This window comes from Solanum pennellii, chromosome 3 (genome assembly GCF_001406875.1).
Source record: "Solanum pennellii chromosome 3, SPENNV200".
In the NCBI taxonomy this organism is placed as follows: Eukaryota; Viridiplantae; Streptophyta; class Magnoliopsida; order Solanales; family Solanaceae; genus Solanum; species Solanum pennellii.
In genome coordinates this window covers 4926130-4942343 of record NC_028639.1, presented here as the reverse complement: position 1 = coordinate 4942343, position 16214 = coordinate 4926130, and the positions used below count along the sequence as shown (strand labels likewise).

Genomic DNA, 16214 nt, shown 5'->3' with positions numbered 1-16214 from the left:
TTTTGTTTTTTCTTTTCTGTTCTTTTTTCTCCACTGCGTAGCAAAAGATTTTCTACGCTTATTATTATTATTATTGTTGTTGTTGTTGTTGTTACAAGGCTTGGCCATTCTACTTTTTCTTTTTCTTTTCTTTATTATTATTAACAAAATAGTCATTTGTTAAATTTGAAAATTATACCATTCATTCTCACAAATCATAAATTATTTTAAAAATTACCAAAAGGGATTAACTCAAAAAAATGAACAAAATTCAAAAAAGACTAAAGAGGTCGTTAAATAACACCATAATTTTGTCAAAAAATATTTTTTTAAATCAAAATAAGTGATTTTTACTTCTCAAACAATAATGCCAAACATGTTCTTAATATATTTAGATATTTTTCTATTTTTAAAAAGATAAACATAAACAAAAATACAATAGAGATAAAAGAAACAAAAAAATATTAGAAAAAGATAAATGTAACTTATTTAAATTACGATGAGATGCCTCACTATCTTTTCACCACCGACCATAATTATATAATATAATGATCAATCAATCACTATAGCTTAAAAAAATATGAAACACGTAAATTCATGATTTTTTTAGAAAATTAAATATTTTTGATATATAATTATAAAAATTGATATAATATTATAAGTGATAGCTATAGCTCTTTACCACAATAATGTATTTTTTTTTACAAAGAAACAAAAAAGTGTTTTAAAAAATGCCAATGACATTATTCGAACGATAATTTGACTTGAAAGAAAACACAAATATATCAATCAACCCAAAAATTTACCGTATTTGTTTCATTACTCAAATTGGTGCTTCAAACACGAATTACAGTGTATAAATTAAAAATCTATAATCGTACCTCTATATAAAAGATCATTTCAGATGTTTCGTACGAGATCGTTTTTCGATGAAGTTCAAGAAGAAGAGATTTCTTGCTGAGTGAGTGAGAGGAAGGATGTTTATTTTTTTTTATTCTCCTAAAAAGAACGTACACTCTTATAACGCGAAGTTCTAACATTAGGGCTTTTTCTAAAGAGACACATATACTCTCCAAAGAGTTTTTCAACGGTTGTTTCTTTTTTCTCTTTTGATAATTCGAGGTTGAACCACATAGGTGTACTGAATCCAAGTTCCTTGAGAATATTCAATAGAGAGCTTCTTGATCTACTCATGCATCTATATATTCCTTCCAAACCATTTTCAAAGTTATCAAGGTGAGCCTCGAATGGTTCTAGCCTTGTTTCCAAATCCATCTTTTCTTCTTGACCTTCGCATCCCAATCTTCCCTTGTTTAACAACAACCGCGAAACTAATGACCATTTAGACACCTTTGGTTTCAAAAGTGGAACAGATAAAAAGCACAAGAACATTTGAAACATGGAGATACGCATCGCGTTAGCTTCCTTGAGTGTTTTGATCATATCTACCGTGTCATGATCAGCATCTTTGGGTACTAATGCACGTTCAGTCTCTTGATCCATTTGCTTTAAAACCACGACTAATCGTTTAGCCTCCTTCTTTATCTTCTTACTAAATGAGGTGAACTTAGTAATACTTGATTCCGTTGTTGAATCTTTTTTCCTCCTCTTAAGAGAGGATTGAAGATCACGTACATTTTCTTTATATTGCAAAACAAGTTCCCTAGTGGTACCACAAAGATCAAGAAGCCTCACTGATTTATCCAATAAATCTTCAACCATTTTCCCAAGACGATATTGAGAAAATGCTTGAAGGGTTTGAGGTAAGTTGAGTAAAGCATTGACACATTTGTATAACTCCTCTAAACCAAGTAAACCATTGTACATAACCTCTGCTGATGACGAGTTGGATACTTCTAATGCTTTGAGATTATTGATAGCTTCTTTAAGTTTTTCTGTGGTTTGATGTGAACATCCAGTGATACTAGTAATTGATCGAACATGATTCGAATGTGATCTTCCTGGTAAACTAATGGATCGAAAGTGGTTAGATTTCGAATTAGTAGTAGTAGGCATTGTATGTTGGTGTTTTTATTTTTTCTTGAGAGGAAAAAATATATTTATGATGGGGACAATTATAACAAAAGTTTGTTGTTTTTATAAGAGGAAAAATTAAATTTGTGTTTTTTTTTTTTTGGAATAAGAATCTTATCAATTGCATATGATAGTAACATGAGCATTTCTTGGAATTTGGTAAGGTGCTACATATTTGCCCTGCAAAGTGTATAATAATTTAATCTTACATTGTCATTAAATTTTGAACATGGGTTACTGAGGTGGTGTGAGCTGGAGGAAGCGCAACAGAAGGATAATTAATTATTAATTAATTAATTATAAGTCATTATAATTATAATTTTGTTCATAATGGAGATTCACAAATAAAATTAAAATATTTATATTTGTGCATGTATGGATGGCTGGCCATGTGTTTTTCTTGATAAGTAATTAATTAAGACCCAACATTATTACTTGTGTAATTTAAGTAGATTAACCAATTACTAGGAGTAATTAAACTTAATGTTGTCTTGTGGGATAAGAATATGCTATCGAGACTTAAAAAGCGCAAGTCTTATAACGTTATTATCATTCGACAAGCTACTAGCAGTTAAGAATTCATATGTTCAAAAGAGGTATGTAGTTAAAATGAGGATATTGAGATGGAAGTATAGGCATAACACGAGAGATAAGGTCGGGAATGAATTATATTTGAGATAACGAGAGAGTGACATCCAACGTGTTGAACAAGATGAAGGAGGTTAAATCGAAATAGTTCAAACAGAAAAAAAAAGAGATACACAATTAAATATCCCAGTGAAAAAGTGTTAGAAGGTGACTATGTTGGGTTACATGGAGAAGTAGGGATATACTGAAAAAGTATTGGATATTTACGATTAATTAAACAGGATATGACACACGTAACACATATAGCTTTCGAAGACATAATCTAAATAAGAAGGTATGAACATCAAAGATTATGATAGAGAGTTAACAAGGAAATCAATCATTATCGTGTTATTTGTATTATTATTATTACTCTCCTACAATTTTGATGCTTGATTTTTATTTATTTTTTTGTTGTTTCATTTACTTCGATTATCAAATTTTTTTTTATGTTTCTACCATGGTTTTTCTATTGTGAATTACTAATCATATTTATATAAAGTGTTGTTATGTTTTTTTACTTTAATTTAGTTAAGATTGTGCAGGCAGTCCGTGAATTATGGAGAATTTATTTCTCTTAATTACTTCCTAGATTTCACTTTTAATTTTCCTATTATTCAAAAATAAGTTTTCACTTTTACTTATTAGTTTTAATATTATAACAAAAAATAATTATGTCTTCTCATGTTTTATCTTAACATTAACAATTTATTTTCTAAATAATTTTTTAAGACCTAATGCTTAAAATATCAATTAATAAAGATGATATATTTTTCATGTTCAATAATAGTTGTCCATTATTAATTTAACACATCATTTAAGAAATCAATAAATAGTAAAAGTAATATTACTTTTATAAATAATATATATACTTTAATTTTTAGACAGCAGAAATATCAATATCCTAAAAATATGATGAATGATATCTTCATGTCATTTATAATAATTTAAAAATATATCTATTTTTTTTAAAATAAAAATGAACAAATAAAAAATCGAAAATTGAACGACTAAAAGGGAACCGTGAGAGTATATTTACTCCATCCTGTCTTCATGTTATCATTTATGTACTTTTTTTTTTTTCTTATTTATGATGATTTTTATTCAAGTTAATTTTTTTTAAGAATTTCTTGTCTCGTTATCAGAAACATGATTTTTTGTGCCTCATTATGAAATAAATTTAATAATTTCTTCAAAATTATTTGGCTTTCACCACTCATTCAATTTAATATTATCAAAATTATAAAATATTATTATTTTATAGAGATATAATTTAATTAATAAATTAATATTCTATAAAAAATAATTTTGATTACATCGTTTGGGATGAAGCTATCTCAAAGAATTTAAATGAACCCTCTTGTGAAAAAGATATTAATAAATTTGAGGTCATGATTAATAATCTCGAATATCAAAATAAAATGAATATTAATAGTCCGTTAGATTATTTGGGTGAAAAAGTAATACATGTTTAGAAGTCCAAAGCTTAGAAGAAATTGTAGATGCCATCGAAGAAAACAGTGTTGATGATAAAGTTAAAGACGAGACAACCTTTGGAACGAACTACACATAATGAATCACCTATTGCATTTAAAATTCTTCACAATTTTTTGTGTAATTCGGGAAGACAACATCAAAATTTTTGATTGCAATAAGAAAAAGTTAGAGACAGGTTTAATTTCAACTAGAATTAAATTTTAACCAAAAAAAACACTAAAATTATATTTCACTAATTGTTTTAGATATTTTATAATTTTAAAAATTATTAATTTATAGTATTAATGGGACCATATATTTATATAGAGATCATCTGAAAATATATTATATTATTATTTTATCAAAATCAATAATATTTTTCAGTTGTCCAAGTTAAGGTTCTACTTCCTTTTTTTGAAAATTAAAAATAATTTATCACTCTTATTGTATTTCTATAGGTTTATATCTTGTTCATGACAGCAAGAAAAAACAATCTTGTAATATACACTTGATTAATTCTTAGTGAAAGTTTAATTTGTTAATTACTTGCTAGTTTTTAGTACTAGTACTTATGATTTATGAATACATATTTATCCATATTAGAAAAAATATTTGAGATCTAAACAAAACATAGATCCAATCACATTAATTTTATTTAACTAAGTATTGAATTGACAGATGTAATTAGTTGTGCACGAGTGGTTTATTGACGTGCTAATGATTCCCTAGTTAAAAGTAATGATTAATACAGCTAATTGCAATATTGACTTCTAATTTTATTTTAAGTCCCACTTCTGCAGCAGAATCAGGAGAGATTTAATTAATTAAAATAATACTGATTGGTTATATACTTTTTTCCATCTTTATTTTGTCTTTTATACAAGATTTTCTCTTCTTTTTCTTTTCTTGTTTGTGAAAATATTCATTTCAAAGAAGTTATTTTAAAAATATTTATATATAATTTAATTCAAGGAGATGTGTTGGAAATAGGTATATATGAATTTTATTATATTGTGTTCAATTCCACAACCACAAAAACGTTGGTTGTCGTAATAGAATTATGAAAAATAATGATAGTATTTCTTTTGTAGCTATGATTGAGTAGAAATTATTGGTGTGTTTGGTACGAAGGAAAACATCGCAAAGAATGTTGGCATGAAGAGAAATGTTAATTCATAATATTATCGTAGAAAAATAAGGTTTGAGTTGATGAATAAAAGAATAAGATTGCAATATGTCCCTATCGTTATCTTTTATAGGAATTAGGAGTTGATTAATTAGGTTAAGAGAAATATGAAGTGATCCTATTAAAAAGAACATTAAGGATAAATTAGATTTCATAATTTTCGATTTCCTCGTATTGTTTATTCGGCGAAAATTATGAAAAATATTTTTTTTCCTGAAAATAAGTTGCATAAATCGAGAAAAATAACTTCCTTAATGGACTTATGGAAAACAAGTTTTAACAAGTGACATTTGCACCACTCGATTACATCCCCATCGCTCATAACATTTGTCTAAATTATATAAAATAACTTTGTATCATACTTTTTACAAACATACCAAACGCACATAAAAAAAAAGCAGCAACTCAATTATTTTCCTAGAAAATATTTTCCATCATATCGATCGGCCATCACAACCTACAAAAATTGGCATATCGAACACACAATAAAAAGAGATATTTAATGAAAATAAAACTTATTTTTATTGACAATATCTACTATCATAAAATTATTTAGCAGTATTTGAGTTAATGTCATTGCATCCCGTCAAAATTTTTAATAATATAATATTATATAAAGCGTTGATTATGAATATTCATATATATTATTACACTCTAAATTAAATACAATAGGACAATAATTATATTATATAAAAGATGCACTGGGTAACTCTTGAATACTTGAAAAGTGAGATTATATAATATGAAATAATTATTTATTTTCAAAATGTAAACAATTAAGAAGATGGTGTTGCAAAATTGTTATATATAATTAACTTTATTATATTTAGATCTATTACACAACAACAACATCGTTGGTCGTATTAATAGAATTATGTAGAAAAAAATAGTGAGAGTATATTTTTTTTTTAGCCATGATTGAGCGGGGGTTATGTATGAGTGTGTTTGATACTGAAGAAAATATTCTAAGTCGTTAGTATTTTTTTAAAATAATTTATAAATAATTATTTTTTTTACATATATGACGAAACACAAAAATAAACAAGCAAACAAAAATTTTATTAGGTGTAAAAACTCTAATTTACTTCAGATTTCTATTATAAAAACATCACTTAAAACAATAAACATTTCTATTAAAAAAAGAACTTCTTTAATTTATTAATTATAACCTAAGAGCTAGACTAAAAATTTCTAAATACTAACTAACAATTTTTAATAAACACAAATGTAGCCTAATTTTTTTTTATTTTTTTTTTTAAATCTCTTGGAGAAAAACCTACAATAATGCTTAATAAACAAATAAGGTAAGGGTGCCAATCACGTTCGATTCAGTTGAAACTTTTTGTGTATATAAAAAACACTGCATTGATTTAAATAAATAATAAACTTAAATAGTAAAATGAAAATTAAAAATGTAAGTTTAGAAAATGAAAGATATTATTGTGTTAAGATTTTTGAGAGTTTTTTAAATTTGAATAGTTACTCAGACTTTTCATCAACGTTTGCACGAAGTAAACATGACTGAGTTAAAATTATGATTTATTAACTCTCTCTCAACTATATATTTGAAACACCACATAAAGGTAATAAATTATGAATATTTAGAGGTAACAATATTAGACGATTTATAGTAGTTCAAAATTTTTAGAGAACGAGGCCCTCTTATAACAACGAAAAAAAAACTTGGACCACTTAAATATCTTTAATTTCATAATATCTAAAAGAGAACTTTACCAAACATACATACTTGATCAAATTGTCAATATAAATCGGAAAAAAATGAATTCTTTCCCAAAATTAAAAAAACCAACCGTTTATTTTACTTGAACAGTATGACATACGAAATTTTCGAATCTTCCTGGATCCGCCTCTATTTGTACAAATTCTCAATGTTCTCAATGTTGGTGCATAAACTTGCAAGTAAATAATCTCAATCAATATATAGGCACACCTAGTGAGCATATATGGAAAAATAATATCTCCCAAAACCTAATTAAAGAATAAAGGAAACTAGTAGGAAACTCACATTTTTCATAAATTAAACTACAATTATGATTCTACTAATTTCTTACCAACTTGGTCTTATTAATAACAACAAGGATCTACCAAAATTCTACTTTTTTTTTATTTGTTTTGTGTGTGATTTTATTCTTCTCAATTGTGTGTAATTATATGCTAGTTAATTAATCTATAACCTTAATTCCACTATAAGTTCTATCTTCAACTTTCTCTCTAAACACTTGATAACCTAGGGTTTCTTCAAGTTTTTATAAAAGGGAAATTTTGGAGCAATTATTAATAAACTATTTTTAATAGATTACAAATTTGAATTTCATACTGTTTATATCATATTTATTGAGGTGCGATCTGCATACAAAGTATTTTTTTTGTATATGAATTGTCTTTTTCTTTATTATTCATTTTAATAAATGTACATTGAATAATAAATAACTATTTAGTGAAAATTCTATTTTTATCGCCGACAAAAATAAAGGATTTAATATTTATTGAAATGGGAACTAGATGACTTAAGTGACATTATAGTTGTTAATAGGCATCTTATATTATTATGGGCATGTGCACTAGCTAACATATCGCATCACATAACCATGTGCACTGACATAGATCTTATATATAGTTAAACGTCGAGTTTATTTGAATTCAGTATTTTTATTTTTAATATAAAATATAAAATTGTGTAAAATTTCACAAAAATAATAATAAATAATTTAAATACATTCATAAAGTATAATAATATTAAAAATCCTAAAAAAAAAATTTATAAAATTTAAATTCATAATTTACTTTTTTTATTCAAATATTGGGGAATTATTAAATAAGACATTATAAAATTGTCTTCGTACATCATATTTTGGTGAAATATTTTTCTAAGAAAGACGTGCAGGATTGTATGGTAAATATAAAATGACGTATATAATATTTTTTTTAATTTTAATTTATTTTTCCATTTTTTAGTCCATTTTTTTTAAAAAATATCTCTTTAATTTTACAATTTATATTATAATTTTCTACTTGATATATTTAAAACCATAAAATTAAATATCATTTTGATATATTTAGTATATCCTTAACTTAAATCAATAACAGTTAAAAGTTATTTATTTTTAAAATATTTACAAAGTGATAATAGAACAACAAATTAAAATGAAAAGAAATAATGCATTTTAAATAATGCTTGAGTGGCTTTCCCACAGCCACAACTAACATAATGACCAGTATATATTTTATACAAAAAAAAATGATAAATATTCAAAAGGATAAAATCCCCTAAAATATTATTTTTATTATTTTAATTTATATTCAAATTAGTTAACCTATTTCAAAAAGAAATGATCTTTTTAGGGAAAAAGGGTCTGATATACCCCTCAACTTTGTCATTTAGAGCTGATATATTCCTCGTTATAAAAGTGGCTCATATATGCCCTTACCGTTATACAAACGGCTCACATATATCCCTGTCGTTACAAAATGGCTTCAATATACCCTTCATTTAACGGAAGTTAAAAAATTAGTTTTAAATTTATATTTATTACTTGTAATTTTAAAAAAAAAAATTAATTAGGGGTATATATGATTCTTCTATCAAAGTTCAAGGTATATTTAATTTTTCATACATAAATTATTTTTGACTTCTTTTATTATAATTATTTGAGTTTCTTATTCTTATTTTATTTTTTCTTTCATTCCTTAATTTAAAGAAAAAAATTTAAATTTTTTTTTTGTGTATTGTAATTTAATTTCGTATTCGAAGAAAAAATTTGGTCATCTACAATAAGTTTTACAAGAATATTAGTGAAAGATAAATAAATTTGATTATCAAAATAATAATTATAAATTAGTCATTGAAACGAAAAAAAGTCAAAAAAATGTTTGACGAGGATTAAATTTACTCATATGGGATTATATTTTTTAGAAAAAATAATAAAAATTTAGATTAAAATTATCTTTTTTTTCATTTTCGTTAGAGAAAAAGGGAATATGTGAGCCATTTGTTTACAAGTAGGGGTATATATGAGTCACTTTCATAACAAGGGCTATATCAGCTCTAATTATCTTTTTATATAATTAAAAAATAATATAATTTTAGATTGTCATTTTTTTAATAAAGTTATTTATTGTTAGGATATGTGCTTCACTAACACTCAATGGATCAGGTTCCTTGACACACTCAAAATAAGAACAACTGTAAGTAAAGAGCAGAAATCAATTTTGACATATTTTGATCACTTAGGAGCATTTTACAAGAATTAGACGAGTTTCTCAGTTTGTGTGTGTTAATCTTTCACAAAATAAGAATAACGGTAAGTAAAGGCAGAATTAGTCGTTAATGGCCAATTATTAATGGGCTAACACACATGAAAAATTAAGCAGATTTACTGCTTTCCTAACTTTATAAGGGAGGTTCCTTAAAGGTTTTGTAAAAAAATGGTTAGGAAAACATATCATCAAAATATTAATGGGTTAACACACATGAAAAATTGACAAATAGTTAAATTCGTATACAATGACTCCTTAATGCCCAAAATATGTGAAAAAATGGTGAGACTTGGCGTAATGTTCTCCCAACTTCTTACAAAGGGTTAAGTAAAGGATTGATCAAAACACCATCTGAAAGTCATATCACAAAAGTATTCATCGGCCAACACAAATAAAAAAAACTAAGAAAATCGTATGTATAATGACTCTCCTAAATGCCCAAAATATGTGTTGAAAATGGTAGAGTCTCACGTACTGCTTCCCCAACTTCCTACGGAGAGTTTCACAAAGGTTTTGCAAAATTATCGACCTGAAGTGTCATATCATCAAAATATTTATGGCGTCTACACGAAAGAACATAGAAAATCGCCTATTTTAAACAAAATGACTCCTAAATATCCAAAATATGTTTTAAAATGGTAAAGTTTCACATACTGCTCCGCAATTTCCTACGAAAGGTTCTATAAAACTTTTATTTAAAAAATCGACTTAAAATCATATCACCAAAATATTTATAAATATTATATAAAAAACTAAAAAATTATGTTATTCATTTCAAATGGCTTCTATTTGGATACTTTTATATCTTTGATTATCACAGAAGATGTTTTTCTATGTTGTGGGCTTTGGCTTGGTCCCTCGTACTCTAAACAGGCCACCAAATAATTGCTTCTATATACTCCATTCGTTTCAAAAAAAAAATGTATCCATTTTCTTTTTAGTTTGTTTTAAAAAGAATGTTTTTTTTTATAACATTTTAACTTTAACTTTCCACGTGGCATGTCTAAGACCACAAGATAAAAGATATTTCGGTACATTTGACATAATTTTAATTTTGAACCTCAAGATTAAAAAATCTTTTCTTTTCTTAAACTCCTTTCCAAGTCAAATTAGACTAATCTTTTTGAACGGAGGAATATTTAAAATAATAAAATTATAAGATATATATAATGAGTTATCGTTCAAAATTATTTTATTTTTAGAAAATTTTAATTTCATAACGTTAAAATTCAAACTTTTATGTCTGAGTCGCAATATGACAAATGCCCGGCCTGCTTTGGACTATGAAGACAGTGGCAAAATAATTTATTTTTTTATTATGAATATTTAAAAATTAATCAAGTCTAAAAATAATTACTTATTTTCCTTTTTAAGTTTGTAAGTACAAAGAAAAAAATTAATTTCAATATTTCACATTGCATTTCGAAGATTACAAAATTAAATGATAGTTTTATATAATTAAAATAATTTTATTTAAGACAATAGAATTTTTTAAAATATTATTTATTCAAACTCTGTATTAAGCTAATGAAAAAGGGCCTAAAATATCTTAAAGTATTGGAAATGGTACAAAATTATCCTCTACCCATCTATTGGCTCCAAAATACCCTTCCCACCCACCTATTGGCTCCAAAATACCCTTGTCTTCCACCTCTTGGTTCAAAATTGATCACTTATTTAACGGTTTTAAATTTAAACTATTTAAATATTTTTTTAAATACGTGGCGCTAAACTATTTGTTATAATTTAACTTATTAGTGTAATTTATAAATCATTCCACTACCCACCCGTTATTAATTAAACCCCTCCAAATTAATAAATCCGTCACATTATTAATGCAACAACAGAAAAGCTATTGCCAATTGAGTGTTTTTAGAAATTTGAGGTAAAAATATTTATAGAAATAAATTATCATACATTCAAGTTTCTAAATAAAAATTACTGATAAACTTAAGAGTCTGACTATGTTCATCTTAATTATTCTTACGTCTCAATTATGTGATGTTACTTCGTAGGTAAATTTTTTTCAAAATAATATATTACAGGTTTTAAAACAAATCATAAATATTTATAAAATTATATTTAAAAAAAATGCATGAATTAATTCGGGATGTATTACTTCTTTACCTTTAATCATAAAATTTCTATTTAAATCTTGAAAGAGAATTCTATTGAAAGTGTCCTCCTAAATAAGCGGCTCAACCTAAATTTAATTGGGGCTTTGTTTCGGACTTGAATACTTTTTGATGTCATTTTTCAGTAATCTATAATTATATCGTGTTTTAGTAGTGTTTATGACGATTTTGATATTATAATTGGATTATTAATTGGGTGGGGTTTAGTTAGTAATGAGTGAATAGTGGTTCGTTTATGAATTATATTAATAAATTAAACTATAACGAATAGTTGAACGTCAAGTATTTTAAAAAATATTTAAAGAGTTTAATTTTAACCCAAAGGTGGATGACAAGGATATTTTGGAGTTAATAGATAGATGAAAATGACATTTTGAAGCCGATAAATGGAGGATAATTTATATCATTTTTAATATTTCAAAAATATTTTGTCCTTTTCGGTTAAGCTAAATTAGATTAAGAAAAATTTAAAGAAAGAGGATGTATATGGTCATAACTTTGGAAATATCGAAAGAATCTTTTCTTTTTTAAACAAATGACTTTCTTGAAAGTGATGCTAATAATATAAATATAAATATCCCTTTTTATTTATCTCTACAAAAAGTAATTACAACAAAATTTAAAATTTTCCATTTTAGACTGAAAAAATGGCACTTTCAAACACAGAAGGCTCAAAAGGACTGTTGCAGAGTCGAGAATTGTTTGAGGTATTTATTATTTCTTCGTTTTAATTTATTTGATTTATAATTTTTTTTTAAAAAAAAAATATTTTTTTTCTTTGCAATTATTTTTGATAATCATTTAATTTATTAGTTGATTTACTATTTGAATTTCTGTTTTGTTGGTGATGATTCAATTCTTCGTGTTGTGATTCATTTTTCCATATTTTTTCTAACCCTAATTTAATTTTAATTTCAATTTCTTACTTGACAGGTCTAAAATCATTAAATTTTAAAAAATATTTATGTATATATTATAAATTATTAGTCTAAGATCATAAAATTTTCTTATATTCTATACGAAGTTAAAATCAGATTTTAAAAAAGGGTTAGGGAAGGAAATTACAAGTTGGAATTAGTAAATTTTTATTTTGTTGATGAGGATTCAATTCTTCGTGTAGTAATTCCTTTTTCCATTTTCTTTAAAAAAAATTAATTTAATAACTTCTTACATGTATAAAATCATAAAATTAAAGTAAATTTTAATATATTTTATAAATTTTTAGTTTAAAATTATAAGATTTTTTTAAACTGAAGTCAAAATTAGATACAATTAGGATTAGGGAAAGGAAATTACAAGTCTGAATCAATAAGGTAAAAATTCAAACAGTGAATTCACTTAGTTAAATAAAATTTCCGGACATATAAATTAAGATAGAGGAAGTAATTTTTTTTATCGTCCCACCCGGTAAAAGAGGATCAATAATGTTCTTACTTTATATCTACTAATTAATTATTATTCTTATGTGTATTTTCTTTTGCTAACTTATAATTAATTCATTAATATATGTATATTTTATTTTGTGATTAATGCAAGTATGTATTGGAGACTAGTGTTTATCCAAGGGAGCCAGAGCTTCTCAAAGAGATCAGAGTTATAACTGCAAATCATCCACAGTAATTTTAATTTTTTATTGGCTTTTCTAATTATTATAATGCTATTTTAGCCATCAATTTCTAAAGTAAATTATTTTAGACATATATTCTTTGAATTATTTGATTATATTTTAATTATTTTACTTTTCACCGCATTAAAAATTCTTGATTCAAAAAAAATAAAAAAAATTTATTAAAATTTCTGACTCGACCGCTCGCCGTACAGGAGTTTGATGTCTAACTTCACCAGATGCTGGCCAATTGATAGCTCTACTTCAGAAACTAATAAATGCCAAAAGTACAATTGAAATTGGAGTTTTCACTGGATATTCTTTGCTTCTTACAGCACTTACAATTCCTCAAGATGGCAAGGCTAGTCCCATCTCACTTTTATATAATATTTTTCTCGTTTTAATTTATTTATTTAGCTAATAAACAAATAATATTTTTAAACTAAAACTAGTACTATTGTTTGCGTGTTATAAAGATATTGAATCTTTTTTAATTTAGCTACGTGCGTGTTTACTTTTTATATTTTGAAATGTCTATCGAGATATACTTTTACCAACTTGAAGTGTCTATTTGATTATTAATAAGTGTGTGACTTTTAAATTAAATTATGCCCTGGTTATTTAGGTATATAGTCTTTTTTAAAATTTCATATATCAATCTAAACAAGATAAACAAATCGAAGCAAACAGAGTAAATGTAATATTTTATGGGCGTATATATATATATATATTCTTTTTAAATTAAAATATTTAAATTATGAATGAATTAATGTGAATGCAGATTACAGCTATAGATATGAACAAGGATACATATGAGATGGGATTACCAATTATAAAAAAGGCTGGAGTTGAGCACAAAATCAACTTCATACAGTCTCAAGCATTATCAACCCTTGATGAACTTTTGAAAGATGTAAGTATATAATAGACGTAATATATAAACAGACACTTTTAATTCTTTCATCTTATTTTTACTACTTTCTTTGTCTCAATTTCTGTGACACTTTTTGGATTTCAAGATTCAAACAAGTCTATCTTTGATAGTATATTTTTGTATATATCTTTGAAATATTCTGAATTCACTTCATCAAAAATGATCATTAGCATTTAGTGACAGTTAATTAACTTGATGCTAAATATTTGATTCTAATGGCACTTAACTAATGTCGATAAAGACTTTGTACTCTTTATTAACGTCTATATTTATTGTGGCTAAAAGTTATTTTTGTCGTAGTAATTATCAATTATTGTGACTGATAATACTTTTTACATAGTTTATAAATATATAAAACTTTAAAGATTGTTGTGTAAATTTCCGATCAACTTAAACTGTTTGACACCTTTTCGATGAATACTTTATTATCTACTTTAAACCTTACCTATGCATTATGTTATTTGCTTTAATTTTGTTGTAGGATGCAAATAGAGGAAGTTTTGATTTTGCTTTTGTTGATGCTGACAAAGTTAATTATCAAAAGTACCATGAAAGATTGTTGCAATTGGTGAAAGTTGGTGGTATAATTGTGTATGATAACACACTATGGTTAGGGACAGTTGCTATGCCTGAAGAGTTTGTTAAGGAAGATTTGAAACCAACTAGGTTTTACAGCATTGAATTTAACAAGTTTCTAGCCAATGATGATCGAGTTCAGATTTCTCAAGTCCCTTTAGGTGACGGAATCACCATTTGCTGGCGACTCTAAAGATTTCGAGGATCTATTAGAAATCATCGGTTCATCTTTAAAAGTTAAGTATGACATTGTGTCCATTTTATTTACTTCAATGTCTTTTCTGGGATTTTACGAGGTATGTTGTGCATAAGTTTGTCTACACAACTTCAAATGACAAATGATTGAAGTGTTGAGAACTAAACTTCAAGTTCAAGGGCTACTAATTTATCATAAAATCTCTATGTTTTCTATGTAGCGAATGGTGGTCCGATGATCATTTTTATCGAAATATTATATAAAAAGTTATATGAAGTATATAAATTAAAAATTTTGTTTAATATATTTATGTTAAATCTTAAATATTCTTGATCAAATTTCTGACTTCGCCACATTAGATCCACTTGGATAAATTTAATTATGTTTGAATTAAATCTAGAAATTTATGCGATCTTATGTTCTTTTCCACTTACGAACATTTGAGAGATGTTATACGTCCTCTATTTCATATTGAGTGAATTTTTGAGGCTTTTTTCATTGTTTAAAATGACTGAATTGTTTAAAGTTCAAAATGATTTTTTTGTATTTTTTTTCGTATTTAATTTGTCATTTATGCATTTTTAAGAGATAAATTACACTATTTATAAAGTTATATTTATCATTTTACAAAGGACAATGATGAAAAATATGATCTAAATTATTTTCTGAAATATTCTTCTTAATAAATATACATTATTTATAAATTCAATTAATATGGAACCGAAAAAGTAGGACTAAATATCACCTTAATAATTACATTAAATTCAATTGTAAAATTGCTCAAGATATTGTTATTGATGCACGAGTGTTAAGAAATATAATAGACTTGTGCTAGAGTATATTTAAGATTTAAGATGAATTAAATACAATATTGATTGGTAAAATAATTTAATTGAGAGCACGTTTTCGACGTAGGAGTTCGTGCTAATACGTGTTTAATATATGTTATTATTTTTTTATAATTTTTAAATATTTTAATTTGTTAACTATTATAATTTATAGTATTTTTTATATAATTATGAAAGAGTATTATTATTAAATAATATATGTTACTCCCTATATATCAATTTATATGAAACTCAAAGAATTTCGAGAGATAAAATTGACTCATATATATCATTTATCGTTATGAAAATGTACTCATACCATTACAAAAATAATAAAATTAATTTTAAATTTTTTATTTT

The 16214-nt window shown here is 25.3% G+C and overlaps 2 protein-coding genes and 1 long non-coding RNA gene across 3 annotated transcripts; 1 reads left to right on the top strand and 2 right to left on the bottom strand.

The window, feature by feature from the left end:
- Positions 1–764: 764 nt before the first annotated feature.
- On the bottom strand, positions 765–2025 carry LOC107014020. Its single transcript, XM_015213887.2, has one exon. The coding sequence runs from the start codon at positions 1993–1995 to the stop codon at positions 979–981; it is 1017 nt and encodes a 338-aa protein (XP_015069373.1). The 5' UTR covers positions 1996–2025; the 3' UTR covers positions 765–978.
- Positions 2026–5535: 3510 nt separating this feature from the next.
- LOC114076392 lies at positions 5536–7198 on the bottom strand. Its single transcript, XR_003577243.1, has 2 exons — positions 7114–7198; positions 5536–5759 (listed from the first exon to the last, which is right to left on the bottom strand). It is a non-coding gene; the product is annotated as an uncharacterized LOC114076392 (long non-coding RNA).
- Positions 7199–12301: 5103 nt separating this feature from the next.
- On the top strand, positions 12302–15301 carry LOC107013906 (probable caffeoyl-CoA O-methyltransferase At4g26220). The gene is given in 6 exon segments (XM_027915440.1): positions 12302–12422; positions 13252–13331; positions 13537–13549; positions 13551–13682; positions 14103–14234; positions 14737–15301. Coding segments are annotated over 6 exon segments (705 nt in total). The 5' UTR covers positions 12302–12362; the 3' UTR covers positions 15025–15301.
- Positions 15302–16214: the final 913 nt, after the last annotated feature.